This window comes from Epinephelus fuscoguttatus, linkage group LG4 (genome assembly GCF_011397635.1).
Source record: "Epinephelus fuscoguttatus linkage group LG4, E.fuscoguttatus.final_Chr_v1".
Lineage (NCBI taxonomy): Eukaryota > Metazoa > Chordata > Actinopteri > Perciformes > Serranidae > Epinephelus > Epinephelus fuscoguttatus.
In genome coordinates this window covers 23,036,907-23,051,772 of record NC_064755.1, presented here as the reverse complement: position 1 = coordinate 23,051,772, position 14,866 = coordinate 23,036,907, and the positions used below count along the sequence as shown (strand labels likewise).

At 42.1% G+C, this 14,866-nt stretch overlaps 1 protein-coding gene across 1 annotated transcript in view; it reads left to right on the top strand.

The window, feature by feature from the left end:
- Positions 1-14,866, top strand: part of LOC125887217 (semaphorin-3ab-like) — a 157,216-nt gene that overhangs the window by 58,190 nt on the left and 84,160 nt on the right. The window contains 2 exon segments of the mRNA XM_049573880.1: positions 3,453-3,613; positions 4,066-4,128. Of these exon segments, the coding sequence (XP_049429837.1) occupies positions 3,453-3,613; positions 4,066-4,128 (224 nt within the window).

The window sequence follows — 14,866 nt, the reverse complement described above, 5'->3', positions numbered from 1 at the left end:
ATGATTGATCACCAAGGTTACAGAGGAGCATAAATCTGGGACGCAGGTTTGGACTGGGAGAAGCAATACTTTGACTGCAACTTTTTTATGACCTTGTGCTTCTTTCCATTCTCTAAGACAGTAGCTGTGTTACGTGTGGCCCAATAACCCCTGCAGAAAATTAAATTAGTAATATTCCAAGAACATTTTCGCAATAAAATACAAATAAAGCAATGTACTGTGACTGTGTCTGTGATTTACAGACACATAAAGTACATACAAGTTGATACTATGAACGTCTGGAAGCATTTATTGAATCATAATTTAAACTGTTCAGGATAAAACTGCTTTGGCTTGTTACTGTATGTCTTAACCAGCTTTTGGGTTTGGATCAAGTCCCATGATGCATCTGAGTGGCTTCAGACTAGTTCTTTATGACTTTAAGAATACTTTAAAAATCCTCATGGACTTATTAAATCAGGTTTAGATGTCAACTTCTCTGGCTGGGTCACATAACGCAGTGAGTTTATACTTTGGAGACTAAATCTGTCCCCATCAGCGCCGAGGCACAGGAAACCAACTAAATCACCAAAACAATGACAATAAATACCCAGTGTCAACCCATTGTTTATTACCATCCTGTGTGTACAGTAGTCTGCACGTGTGTGCACATGTGAGCGCGGCATTCACATGAGTGTGTGTGTGATTTACGTCATGAAAAAAAGGTTTGTTTTTGACTGAAGGCAGAGTCAAAATATTACATGATGACAAGGATTGTTCTCTGTTTTTCCTTTGTCTCCCACAGCTGTGTTTCTCAACTATTAATATATATCCTTTTTTAAATTTATTTTTTTCATTCATCTCATCACCCTTTTTATTTTACACTTCCTGTTAATGGCTCTTTTTTACCAGGGTGTACTAGGGCTGCCCGCAATAGTCATCATTTAGGGCCGTTAGTCGACTAGTCGCGGCATGTTTACGATATTAATTTAATTTTTAAATGATATATTTTGGGCGGGGCAACACAATGGTTTGAGTTGAAGGTGTGAGAAAGAACAGTATCAGTAATATTGTTAACACTGTGCTACATTACAGAGAAATACAAAACCGTACTAATGAACCTTCATTAATATAGGCCTATATTTTATCTACAAGTGCACGTCACACACTGAGCGAGCCGCCTGTTAATGACGCTGTCGGCAAAGCAGTAATGATTGTGCTAAGTGGCTAATGGGCATGTAGCTACTTACATGTTTCACATGATACGTCATGTTTGTAGTCGATGAATGAAGATGAGTTTACATATCACCTTGGGTTCGTCCTTCACTTTCTCAAAATGATCCCACACTTTGGATTTCCTGCCCGACATGTTATTAACTAGCCTGTGGAATAAGTGCAGGTACCAGCCCTGGAAATTAGGGGCGGTAGTCATGCCGTTTTTAACCACCTGGAAAATGCGAGATCAGTGCACGGGTGCTACTCTTGTTCCTTTTTGCACCAGCTTTTAAGAGCACAGGTGCTTTTTATAAGTGTGTATTGTCTGTGCGACATATATAAAGCTCTGATCAACTTTTCCGTATTTATCAGGCTGAATATTTACGGAAGAAGGGAAAGATATCTGTCGGCTGTAACTGGTTTGTAAGGTGACTCCTATCAGACTGCTGAGCGTGGCCACTTCCTGTGTCTGTCCTTTCAAATTTCATTCCCACATGGTCCAGTCATATAGGTTTGGATTTATTTTGACAAGGTGTGGCTCCTAATAGTTTCACTTTCTTTTTTTTTTTTTTTTTTTTCCTGCGACTAAGTGACCAGTGAAATCTTGCCAACCCATGACCTTTCTCATCGACTAACGTGTCTTTGACTATTCGGGGGCAGCCATCACTCAGACCTCCAAAGGCCCTTCATTTTTAACACCTGAGCTACATTATAACATAAAATATTTATTTGATAATTATTTAGGCAAAAAAAAAAAATGTATGAAGTAGGCTTTTCTGCTATAAGTATTCTTCTTTATTATTCACCCATCTTGTTTTTAATGAATTCCCCCATTATTGTCATTATTGTCTGTCACTATTTCTCATTTTGCCTTTTGTGTTTTTTTCAAGAGACTATAGTGGCCTTCAGCTGAATATTAAAGTTTAAATTTTCTAATAAAAACCAAACTTTCTCAGATTACAGTTGCCAATTTTTTTGTTGGACAGCTTCCATAACTCATGTTTAAAATTCTCATCAAAGTCAAGTTTATGAATGAATAAAAGCAGTGTGATGCCCCCTCATCTCCAATTTTCTTTTCTCTTACACCAGCCTCTGCGCCAGCTTGTGTCTTCTCACTCTCTCGGGTTCTGACACACTTCAGAGAGGGGGCATTCTCCTTGCTAAAACATTCATGAACGTTTTTGTTATTTACTCCTGGAGGAAGAGAGAGGGAGAGAGAGGGGGAAAGAGAGCACCAAAGGAACCGGTTCTCCCCTGTTCCATAACTCTCCAGCCTTTTGTGTGGGTGGTCAATGGGAGGGCGTCATAGTGTGGTTAGACTTTGCGGGTGAGAACAAAATGTGAGAAGGACGGAGGATGAATGTGTGTTTGTGTATGCACATGTTACACAAAAGGTGTGATAATGCCATAGTCATAATGCCACCTTTAGAGGTCGTTACGGTAATGAGACCCTCAATGTCTGTTTGTGACAAGTTCGGCTTTCTGCTGTGAAAGCAAATGGCGCTTCTTTGCCAGACTTGGCAGACCATCGCATTACACTGCAAATCGTGAGCTGTAGCCCATAGTAACGTGTCCGGATAGCTGATGCGGTTTAGAGTAATCCAGCAGTTTGGACTATGAAATATTAGCAGAGTCGCTTGACATTACATATTCCTCCCAGTTTTCCACTGCGAGTGCACCAAGTTCTGCTTGGCTGCTCTGGTCAAGGTCACTTCCCCATGCAGACAGTTTGATCACTGGCTCCCAGTGCTGGCATTACCTGCCCAGTCCAATTTGGCTTGGCAGTGGTTCTGTCAGTTGCCTTGCTTGGCCAAGCTGTACAATTTCTAGCCCTGAGATCACCTTGTAAATGGAATGGGAAGCTACAACATTACCACAAAAAATAAAAACACATAAACAAGCTCTGAGGGAGTGTTTGACGAAAAGAAGAAGAGGACCAGACTGTTGGGACATGGCCAAAACAACCGTCACGGCAGAGAGCAGCGATCCTCAGTGCACATTCAACTGAGCAGGCAGACGAGTGAATGGAGAGGTGAATCTGTGGTCACAGAAATTCTAAGTGGTTGGAAATTCTGAAAGCTTTCTAAAACCAAGGCTGTCTCTTTCAAACACCCCTGGAAACTTAATAAAATAATTGAAATAAATGTTGACCTGATGGATTTTCTTCCACTTCCACGCTGCCCACAGTTGCTGTGATTTTCACAGAGTGATTATCATATTATGCTGAGCATCACTTTTCTTTCCATTTTTCTCTGCAGACATGCTGGAGTCGAACAACCTTGTGACGTTTGAAGGCCTGGCCAACAGCTCGGCTTACCACACCTTCCTGTTGGATGAGGAGAAAGGAAGACTGGTGGTGGGAGCCAAGGACCACATCTTCTCCTTTAACCTCCTCAACATCAGCAGAGACTACGCACAGGTAACGCCAGTGTTTGATTTTCAGTCTGTCTGTCTGGTGTTTCTATCCATTTATCATGACTCTAAGATTGTTTGCGTTTCTGACCGACTTAATATCTGCCTTGAGTGTGCATCTCCGTCCAGAGTGCCAGTCAGGGGCTCAGGTATCTCGGGACTTTCTTTTCTGTTTCTACAGAAAAGAGCCTCATGAATATTTCAGACCAGGGCTGTCACACACCATCACACGCTGTGCCAGGCATGTTAGCTGCTCTCTGCACACCTGGATGAATAATGGAGTAAACTGAAACAAAGTGGATAACAAATCGCATTGTGACCCCTTCAACCCTTATATACACACACATTGCAGCACACGAGCAGTAGTTATGTCGACTCACTCTGTTAAATTGATTCGAGGAGGGGGGTTATTCTTCTCTAACATCTCTAACATGCACAGGAACTGTGTTTGTGTTGCAGATCCCCTGGCCGGCTTCTCCCACCAGAAGAGACGAATGCAAGTGGGCAGGAAAAGATCTCTCGGTAAGAGCTAAAACCATCCATCTTGCAAGCGGGTGTCAGCATTTTGCCCCTCCACTCCCACAGATGTTTTTGAAAATGTCTTTGTTCTCTTGTGCTGTGAAAGAAGTGCAACTCTGCAGGTCTCAGAGTAAACCTCACAGATGCACTGGGATTACATAGAACGTACGCTCCACATATATACATGGCATTTTAATCATAAACAACATGAGATTTTTTTTTTTCATCTTGGAGCTTGTTTATTCCATTGTGTTGGCATATCCAATCTGTCACATGGACAGCACACCGCCTGGCTCACCATAAAGTCTGATCATAATCTCAGAGCCAAGCTTGAGACCATCATTTGACCTTAATCACTCATCAAGCCTCTGGGCACTTCATTTAATAGAGTGAGGCCTTGGAAATTGCTGTGCTTTCTGCCCGACTTACGGGTATAACATTACTGCATGAGTAATAACTACTGTCATATATTCAGGGATCATCATGGGCCACGTGATTAGACTGAAATGTTTTCATGTTTCTCCATTTGTGCTTTTAAATTTCAGTGTTCGTACATTCCTCTCATTTTAGGTATTTTCCGATTCACCTAATTGGCTCGGCTTCGGCTAATTTACCCCATTTGAATCAGACAAACTTGTGTCAGTCAGTCAGAGTGTATTGGTGTGGCCACCATGCCAATTAGGACTCAGTCGCTTTAGCTAATAAACTACATAATAAAAGCATTATCCTTACCCTGAGCCCTACAGTAATATATTTGAGAACAAATTATACACTTAATCATCTGGGATTTCTAAAGCTGTACAGTGTATCCATTTGTTTAGGATAATAATCTTTTATTGAATCCGATGAGCTTCGAGGGTTGAGTATCTAAAACAAAAAAGAGCTGTTGCGGCGTTAAGATCCTGGGCTTTTTTCTCCTTACCTTACTCAACCCTCGCATGACAAGCCAAGCATCACATCTCTCCAGTTTGTGGCCGAGTGCAGTTTTAGAGCATCTTGTGTGGTGTAGTGCAACTCTATGTAAACACGCTGAGAGGTTGTCTCTGCTCCCTTCAAGCTGTGTGTTATGAATTCTGTCTTCAATAGTGCCTGAGGCAATGGGCTGGAATGTGAAATCACTGGCGATGCTGTTTGTGCCTCGGTTTCGCTGCCTGGGCATTGTCCAAGCCCTCCTGCCCTTCTGTGTGGCTGATTTGAAGCGCTATGAAGCCCTTTGTGTGTTTTCTGTAAACATTGTGGCGTGGATGAATAAGGTGCCCTGAGGGGTGGTCTTCCTGTTATAGAGTCGGAGGAGAGTGAGAATTAAAGGGAGATGGAGAGTGAGTCTGCCGATGCCCCCTGATGTACTGTAAGCAAACACTTCTGGAGATAAAGCAGAGAGGAAAGAAAGAGAGAGATGGGTGTGAAATGTGTGGCTGTATAACCACAAGAGAGAAAGGAAAGCTGCAGCTATCGCACAGCCAAACAAATGTGCACAAAGTCAATGCCAAACATGAAAATCTCTCAACAAAATGTCGACCAAGCAGTGTAAGGGAAAAGTATTTGCTATTTAGGGTTAATATTCATATTTATTTTGCTTCCTGCTGCACATTTAGCTCCACGTCTAATGCTTGCACTCACTTTCTCATTTTGTCACAAGCCACTAATGTAAGGTATGACATGTTGGACACACCTGTATGGTTTGAGTCACCTTGTTTGCATTGTCATGCTAAATGCCCAGACGTACGACGAAGAACACAAAGAGATCACACAGATACTGTACTTACAGTAGTGTGTTATCGTTTGTAACAATGATGTCCATCACTCGGATAATTCCACCCACACAGGCCGTATAAATCCAGGCAAAGACAGCTGCTTAAAAGACAACAAAAGCTTACACAAACAGAGGCTGCTGATGACCCAGTAAAGCCAGAGGAACTTAGTCATGCATAATTCGTGGTGCTTTTCTCTCTCTCTCTCTCTTTTTTTTCCTCTTTTTGAATATGTGATGACACATTCAGTTTTATTTGAGGTCAGCTCTGCTCAGGCATGTGCTGCACGGAGCACGGAGCAATGCATACAGCACATGCAGATGCCTGTTGTGCCACACACACACACACACACACACACACACACACACTCACACACACATGAAGAAATTATTAATTAAAGGGATACTTTGAGGATTTTCAACCAGCTTTGTGTCATAAAAATGTGGTTAGTGTGTGTAAATGAACTGTGGTAAACTTCCCTCCATCCTGCCAGTGACCAGTTTTCCCTGCTCATCTCTCAGCTCAGATACACTGGATGACCAGTTTTACAACATTCAACAGATTTTTGCTGTTGCTTGAACACATTCCTAGTCACGTATCGATGTATGGTCATAGACTTTCCACATCCAGATATGACGAGGAAGGTACCCTGGGTGTGTTGATGACGTTCTGGGACACTGTGTCAACTTCTGCCTGTTATGTGCATTGTCTTTTTTTAAAATACATTATTTTCACAGGAAATTTACAGTGTACATACAGTCTCTTTAAAATTAAATCTCCTACATCGGTACAGCCCTTGCAAATTGACTTTTTTTTTCCCCCTTCAACAACAAAAGCACGTGGTTAGGTTCAGGAAAAATAACGGTTTGGCTTTAGAATCTTACAGGACACAAACACCGCTCTCCCAGGCGAAAGTCGGTGTATGTTGGACCCATCCACTACCACTCCCTTCACCGCCTTAACTTTCATTCTGGTCCTGCTGCCCCTGAAGCCGCTGGGTGCTGTTAAACTATAATGTTTCTGTTTTGTTGGTGTCTGGCGCTGCAAGTCATTGCCCAAGCGCCGGATTTCGACAACTTCGAAGTGAGACCGGGTTGGTTGCTTGAACTACAGGTCATACTTCTGCATTTTTGTGCGCCCGCCACCCCAGACACAAAGAGTATAGAAGCTGATCAACAGAGAGACCTGCCCCTCTCTTTCTCTCTCAAATGAAACGGTAAAACTAGGCAGCGCTGATCAAATATAAACCAAGATTATGTCACTGTATTGCTTTTTTCTTGCCTAAAACGTTTCCAGAAACATATTTTAGTGCTCTGTTTGGCTGTAATATGAGAATTTGTGAACAGGAAGCAGCCGCCATACTGTCGTTCCAGCTGAGAAACTACAAAAATACTTGTGATAAATATTGTTATATTTCTACAATAATGATAAATATATATCACTTGTATTCTCTACTGACAAAATGACAGTAAGCCAACGTTGGCCTGCATTACTGTGATTGGTGTGTGGTGGGATTATTATGGTTGACGTTTGTCGACTGCCTCTTTTGTTATTCTACGGTCTGATTCCCTCCTGTATGGATTTCACAATTATTCCATGGGAAATGACACAGCTCATGTGCATAAAGTCTCTGAGGCCTGCAGTGAAAGATGTCACTGAGTTCAGAGAGAGGGAGAGTAGAGCATGTGTGTGTTTGTGCTTGAGTGTCTGTACATTGTTTTTGTGTGTGTGTGTGTGTGTGTGTGTGTGTGTGTATGTGTCAGTGAAGATGGAGATGGAGGTGGGGGTGCAGTATGAAAAAAACAGAGTCATGGATGATAAAGCTTAGTCTGGTCATAATATTAATATCAGAATTATTACTCAGCACAGTGTTCCAGTCCAGAGGCCATTCTGTGGGAATTACAGTAGATTACAGTAGGATTTGCTCTCTGTTATCATTACAGATCTCTCTGTTTGAGTATTGGATTTTGCTCTATGACCTGTTCTCTTAGTGAGGTCTGACCTGTTTATTTTTCCAGCTGTTTTACCACTTTTTCTCTGACCTAAATGTCAGCTGCTATCACAGCAAGCTTTTGGACAACCACGGAATTAAAGACTGTCCTGTGACTTTAATAGTTTTGTGTCAAAGGTCGATATTTCATCCTGCTTAATTTGTCCTCTGTCTCTGGCCCATCAGAGGGAGTGCTCAAACTTCATCAAGGTGTTGCAGCCGTTCAACCAGACCCATCTCTATGTGTGTGGGACAGGAGCCTTCCACCCTGTGTGTTCCTACCTGGAGGTGGGGAAGAAACCAGAGGTACAGGCACACGTTACTTTTTCTTCACCCCCTCTCCCTGCTGTCAAACACTATGATGCACCTTAGCATTAGAAGCTATCCAGAGTTTCATTTCATAGTCAAGTATTTAAAGTTGTGAAGCGCCGTGTGTAGTCGGGTGTGAGTGCATTCTCTCATGATTTGCTAAGTACATAAAAATGGTTTCATTCAGCAAAATGAGGTGGAAAATTACACACAGGGTTTCAGAGTCTGCGGGATTTCCAATTCATCACTCTAATATGGAGCCCGCTGTGTGTGTATGTGTGTGTGTTCATTTCAGTATGAGTGAAGGAAATTGCTCTCCTATCCTCCAAATGTCACTACGTCAGACTTATAAATGTACGTTTCCTATTCATTAGATGGCTATTTACAGACAATTAGAGACGGGAAATATCTCTGACAAAAGCCATCTACTGTATATAGATCTTGAGCTAGAAGTGTAATTCATCTGATGGGCGAGGTTAACGAGTCAGAGAGAGTGATGGGATTTATTGTTTTTATTCACAATCCTTTCGTCTTAGAGTATGACGGTGGAAACGGAATATTTAACTACACCAGTCTCTCAAATTCTCTATTATCCTTTGCTCATCTCTGCCAGGCGTAAGCCTAGAGGGATTTATGTGTTTGGATGTGTGTGTGTGAGTGTGCGTATCTGTCTGTCCGCAGCTATTCATGCAACTACTGGACCAATCAGCCTAATATTTTGTGTACACATTTTTGACTGTATCCTTAAGGATCTCTCTTGGTTGCAGTGATTCACAGTTGTTAAGAAAACTTTTTTTAACTGTTTTATACCGACATTGAATCCTCACCCTCTTAACCAGCTGGTAGACACCACAAGTTTTCCGGAAATTGGCTCGGCAAAAAACAGGACATACCGTCTGTCGCAGGCCACATTTTGGCTTTTGTCATGACTCAAAAATGACATCCATGGTCTGGTATAGACATTCAAAAGTCAGCATCAGCATTTGCAGATTAATCCCATAGCTGGTATGATGTGATCCACTAAAGTTAGGCGTGTTACAAGATAAATTAGTGCTGTTTTTGTTATCGTTGCTGCCATCTTGACTGTAAGAGTACCGGGAGGGACAATTCCATCAGGCACAACTGGGCTCATTACATTAAAACATATCCATCCTCTTAACTGCATCGTACCTGTATTTCAGGTACAGTGCCTGTTAGCAAGACTCAATCTACTCTTTGCGACCTGCTGCAGCCTAAGGTGTGCATTTCTTTTAGCTTCTGGAATGATTCTAAAACAGTGGTTCCCAACTAGTGAGTCGTGGTCCGAATGTGGGTTGTGGGTCCACTCTGAATGGGCCACAAGTGACTTTCGTATGTGTCAAGTTTATGAAAAACACACTTTATTTTTAAGTACACGGCACAGAGCTTTTATTTTGAAGTGCCATCTCCAGTGGCTCCTTGACCAAGACAGCAAACTAGCTTGACGACATGGCCGCAGACAAGTTTGATGCTGAATGTATTAAACTGTGTGGACCTTGAACTTGGCCACCTGGTGGAGATATGCGCTCTACTGAGTGCACTTTTCTAGTTTTTAAAACATGTTCCATGCTGCATGAGACACATAATGTGTTCTTTATTTGCTTCATTCCTAAACTAATTCAAGCAAAAAAAAAAACATATTGAGGTTTATATGGAAAACCAAAATGTCATTTGTTGATGGCTGCACTCATTTTCTGTGATTCACTGTGAAATATTAGGCAATCGTTTGGACTCAAAAATTCAGTTCTATGGGCCGTGACTGTGCTCATTTTCAGAAAACACTACAATGTTCTCCCAACCTGTGATGTCACAGCAAAAACTGGTTCCCAAGAGAGAATCCCAGCATTTCTTCCTGTGTAATTTGCACAAGTGTGGCCTGAAAATACCATGAACCCCTGTATTTGAAAGCTCACTACGACTCTTGTAACTTTCTGTCTCGTCGTGTCCAGGACAGCGTATTCAGGCTGGAGCCTCTCATAGAAAATGGTCGTGGGAAGAGTCCCTATGATCCCAAGTTACTCACAGCCTCCATGCTAATTGGTGAGTGTAAGACCGGACGCACTGTGCTGTTCTTCTGTGTGTTAGAGCAAGGTCATATAAAAACGTGGGAGTCCTGAAAACACCCTCTGCCTCACTCTGTCATTTCCACAGATATATAGGGTATGAAAGTAAATGTGAATAACAGAACAGGGTGCTCCTGTCATTCATTACAAGTGGGTCTGCTCTGTAGTTTGTATTTACACACTGGGAACCCCTCATTGGCAGGTCTGTTAACTCTATTTCAATCTGAATATGCCTCCTTTAAGTGCTGGGCGTGCATTGCAGATGACACTTTATTGAGTTTTCTTTGTGCTCAATCTCAATTTTTGGCAAATAAAGCAGGACTGTGTGAGCATGTCTTTTCTCTCTACCCCCAATTATTGCCAGTCACATTGTGTTATATCACACCGTTTAACCTAGCAGATGGCTATTTTCCAGCCCATCACCCCTCATCGCCTCTCCCCTTTCTCTCTCCCCTCTCACCAGCGTTATTATGTACTCCCCCTGTCTCACACCTCTGTCCTGTCCCTCCTCATGTGTCCCTCCATTCATTCACCCCTACCCTCGCCTCCCTTCTCAGCCCTGCCTACTGTGTTAATGTCAATTTCACACTCCTGATGTTCATCACGTCCATCACTGTCTGTGTTCTCTCAGGATGCCGTGTCTACCTGTACTGCTAAGCCCCTGAACAATTCCACAGACTTTTACATGTGCATCACCGGGGAGAAATCACCTCACGCTGTTTTCTCTTCTGGCGTCACTAAACTAACACACTTCATTCCTCTTACTCTCAGATGGAGAGCTGTATGCTGGGACATCAGCTGACTTCATGGGGCGAGACTTTGCCATATTTCGCACTCTTGGAAAGCATCACCCAATCAGGACGGAGCAACACGACTCGATGGCTAAATGGTGAGACAAGAAAAATCACCGGCCGACTCCGGGATTGTATTCATAAGTAGTTTCAAATATGCAGTATATTTTGAGTCCTTGATTTTGCATCAACTCTTGCCTCTTTTATTTTCTATTTGTAAATTACCCTTAGGCCTTTAACTCAGTAGTTTTAATATAGCGTTCCATTTTTGTGTGAATGACACTCAGCTGAACTAGAAAACTTCCTAACCCAAAGGATTGCCTGGTCTCTACGGACTATGAGAGACATTGTCCTAAACTTTTCTCAGTTTAAATACAGATGAAACTAAGGTCCTTGTTACTGTCTCAGAGAAAAACGGCCCTGCAGCAGTCTCTGGGTTTTGTGTTTTCTTCATTGGCACTTGGTCAGTGGCCCTTGACATCAGACACAGATGCAAAGAGGTGCCTTTTAGCGGCAGTAGGAGACACTTAGGGCAAACAAACCTTGGACTTTGACCCAGGAGATTGCTGGTCATGGCCCATGTGAAACTAAAATTGAGGTATTTTAATGTCAACTCAGCGTGCTCATATGTGCAGTATACTAGAGACTATAGACATATGACAAATGATGTATGTGGCATATGCCCCGTGACAAAACATTACATTAGTAAGTGAGTACTTATTTTAAGCCAAACCATGATTCATTCATTCATTCTCCGTAACTGCTTATCCTGTTAGGGTCACGGGGCTGGAGCCTATCCCAGCTGACACTGGACAGGTCGCTAGACTATCACAGGGCAGACACATAGAGACACACAATCATTCATGCTCACATTCACACCTACAGCCAATTTAGAGTCACCAATTAACCTGCATGTCTTTGGATGGTGGGAGGAGGCTGGAGTACCCGGAGAAAACCCACACTGACACGGGGAGAACATGTAAACTCCCCACAGAGGGGCTACCCCACCCAGAAGCTGCAGCTTTTCTGCCTGTCTCAAACTATTGCTGCTTGTCTTGCAAAGATGAAGAGCAAGGAGCGCTCCTTGCACATTAGTGTCTGATTCTCTCCACCGGCTGCATTTGAAGTTTAGAATTTAATATAAAACTTCTGTTATTACTTATCAGGCTCTACAAGAGGGAAGCCCCTAAAGCATCTCTCTAAAAATGAAGGGATACCCATTATTTGATTTTGTTATTGCTCTTGTGTTTACTGTCCTGTCTGTTTGATATTTATTACTAAATGGTATTATTGCAAAGCACTGTAATTTTTCTGTGAAAAGTGCAAAATAATTAAACGCCTTGAGGTAAAACATATCACTAAATAATACTTTCCTTGATTTTCATCATTTCAAATGTGCGTCGCTGTGTGTGTTGCAGATCCCAGGTTTGTGGGCGTTCATCTGATTCCAGAGAGTGACAACCCAGAAGACGACAAAATCTACCTGCTCTTCAAAGCGCTATCGATGGAGAGCATGCTGGGAAAGCCACACGCCGCATTGGACAGCTCTGCAAAGTATGCATACGCACATTAAAACACAGCAACATGTCCATTCAAACAGACTCACACAAGCTGGCTCTCACAAAGTAAATTCAGACTAACACATTGTGAGATAGACAAAGACACACACTCTCACACCGACATTATACGAAATAGCTTCTGTATCTGGAAAAACACTTGACGGGTGTCTGAGTGGCTTTTATGATGGCAGGTTTCAGGGGCTGTTATCTGTGATTATTTTTAGCCTGGAGAAGAGTGGGCTTTGTTGTGTGTGGTACAATCAGCCCCCAAAGACAGAAACCTGAGAGAAATGTTAAATGTCACCAGAACCTGAGAGGCAAAGATGCTGTCAATGGCGGCACTGTTATCCTAATGCCAGGCTTTGGCACTCATTGGGCCTGCTACACGCTCTAGCTCCAGGGGATGGTCATGTTAAATCACTGGCCTTGTATCAGCTTTCACGTTCCAAAATCCTCTTCTTATTCATTAAGCAGGAATCCACCAGGCTGACTGCAGATCAGCGAGTAATGTCCAGCCTCAGTCTCCCATTTAGCTGCATGTCGTGCCTCTGTCATAACAGCGTGATTACCCAGTATGTCAGGAATCTGCTACACTCAACGAAAGACAAGCCATCCATTATGCAAGATGTGGTATTAATTTGGGCCTATGCATATTTGGACACATTCTAATTTACTGTCATAAATCAATAAGTTTTTATGAGCCAGCACTTTGTGCCTCTGTGTTTGTGTGCTATGTGCTAGAAAACAAACACTATACTGTGAAGCACACAGACACATATTATTAGGGTGTGTAATGGAACATACAGTACTTTAGAGACAGCTGTCTTTCTTTACACCATCTAGAAACCCATTATTGATGAGGGGAAATGCATTTAAAGTGGATGTTTGGTTCATGACAGGCTTTTTTAGTAATTAAAAGGAACACATCCCACACTGAAATTTTTAAATCACCATTAATAAAAAGTGTATGTTTCATATAGTCTGTTGAATCTGTTTTAAATCAGCTTTCTGGAATATATTTTTCCCACTAAAGCTGAAAACACACCGGTACCGCCATGGCACGTCACGTGTTGCATTTGCAGCCTATGAATTAGCTTAAAATCATGTGTGACGGCCCCTAATTAAACTTGATTTCTCACCTGAAGAGTCGATCTCCAGAGCCATGACTCGCCAGGCAATATCTTTTTGCCGTTGTCTTTATGTGGACAGGATTGTGGGTCTTTTAGCTCGGGATATTTGTCGACCTCAACAACAAGTGTCTCCTCATCCACTCTTTGTCACACATGAGAGAGCTACAGAGTTCTCTTTATATGTCAGTGGTGAGGAGAGGACTCGAGCAGCCATAGGAGCAGAGAAAAAGAGCTGGTATGTATAAGTGGAGAGTGAGTAAGGAACAAATGCATTTAATTCAAGAGCGGTGAGGCTGGGAAAAGGACAGTGGCTTAAGTTGCTGCAGAGTGGTAATGTGCATGTTGCTGCCACCACTGTGGGGTTACACATTGAAAATAACAGGCAAATTTTTTGACGTGTGCCGGTCGGTGCTGGTGTGTTTTTGCCTTTAGCTGTCCGGGTGTCTATTAGTAGAAAGAATCAGTCAATGTAAAGACTTCTGAAGACAGTTGAAGTGTTAAGTGTGTGTACTACCCAGAGGTGGGAACAAGTAATTGTTGTGCATGTCGTGAGTAAGTCTTTCCACTCAAGTCCCAAGTCAAGTCCAAAGTCTTTGTTGAGTGTAAAGTCCTAAACAAGCCATAATACACTCTTCACCAATTGTAGTGACATTTTAACAGCAGAGTAGTAACATTATTACATCTACAAAAATCAAGAATGCTTTTTAAAATTTATATTTGTTTGTTATAACAAGTTTGCAGGAAGTTGTATCTGTCTGTATTTATATCTATCAGAAGTTTTTGACCAAGAACTGCAGTTTGGTTTTTGTTGATCACTGCATAATTTTTCTACCCACACAAAATTATCTTTAGTATCATTTTTTCCAACTGGCGCCCAGTAACAAAACATTAGTTCTTCATGGATCTCTCTTGCAACTTGACTGGATGTTTTCTGATTGGTTTAAACAAAGTGGATCTGGGGAATTAAGTGTCCAATCACAAGGAATGAATAGAGTTACCGTTGACTTATTCAGCAAATTATTAGTTGCACACTTTTTAAGTAACATAGTTTTAATTATTTGGGCTTAGAAGTAAGAACTATCAAGTCAAAGGCTCAAGTACAAGTGAAGTCATAAGTTATTGGTGTTGAA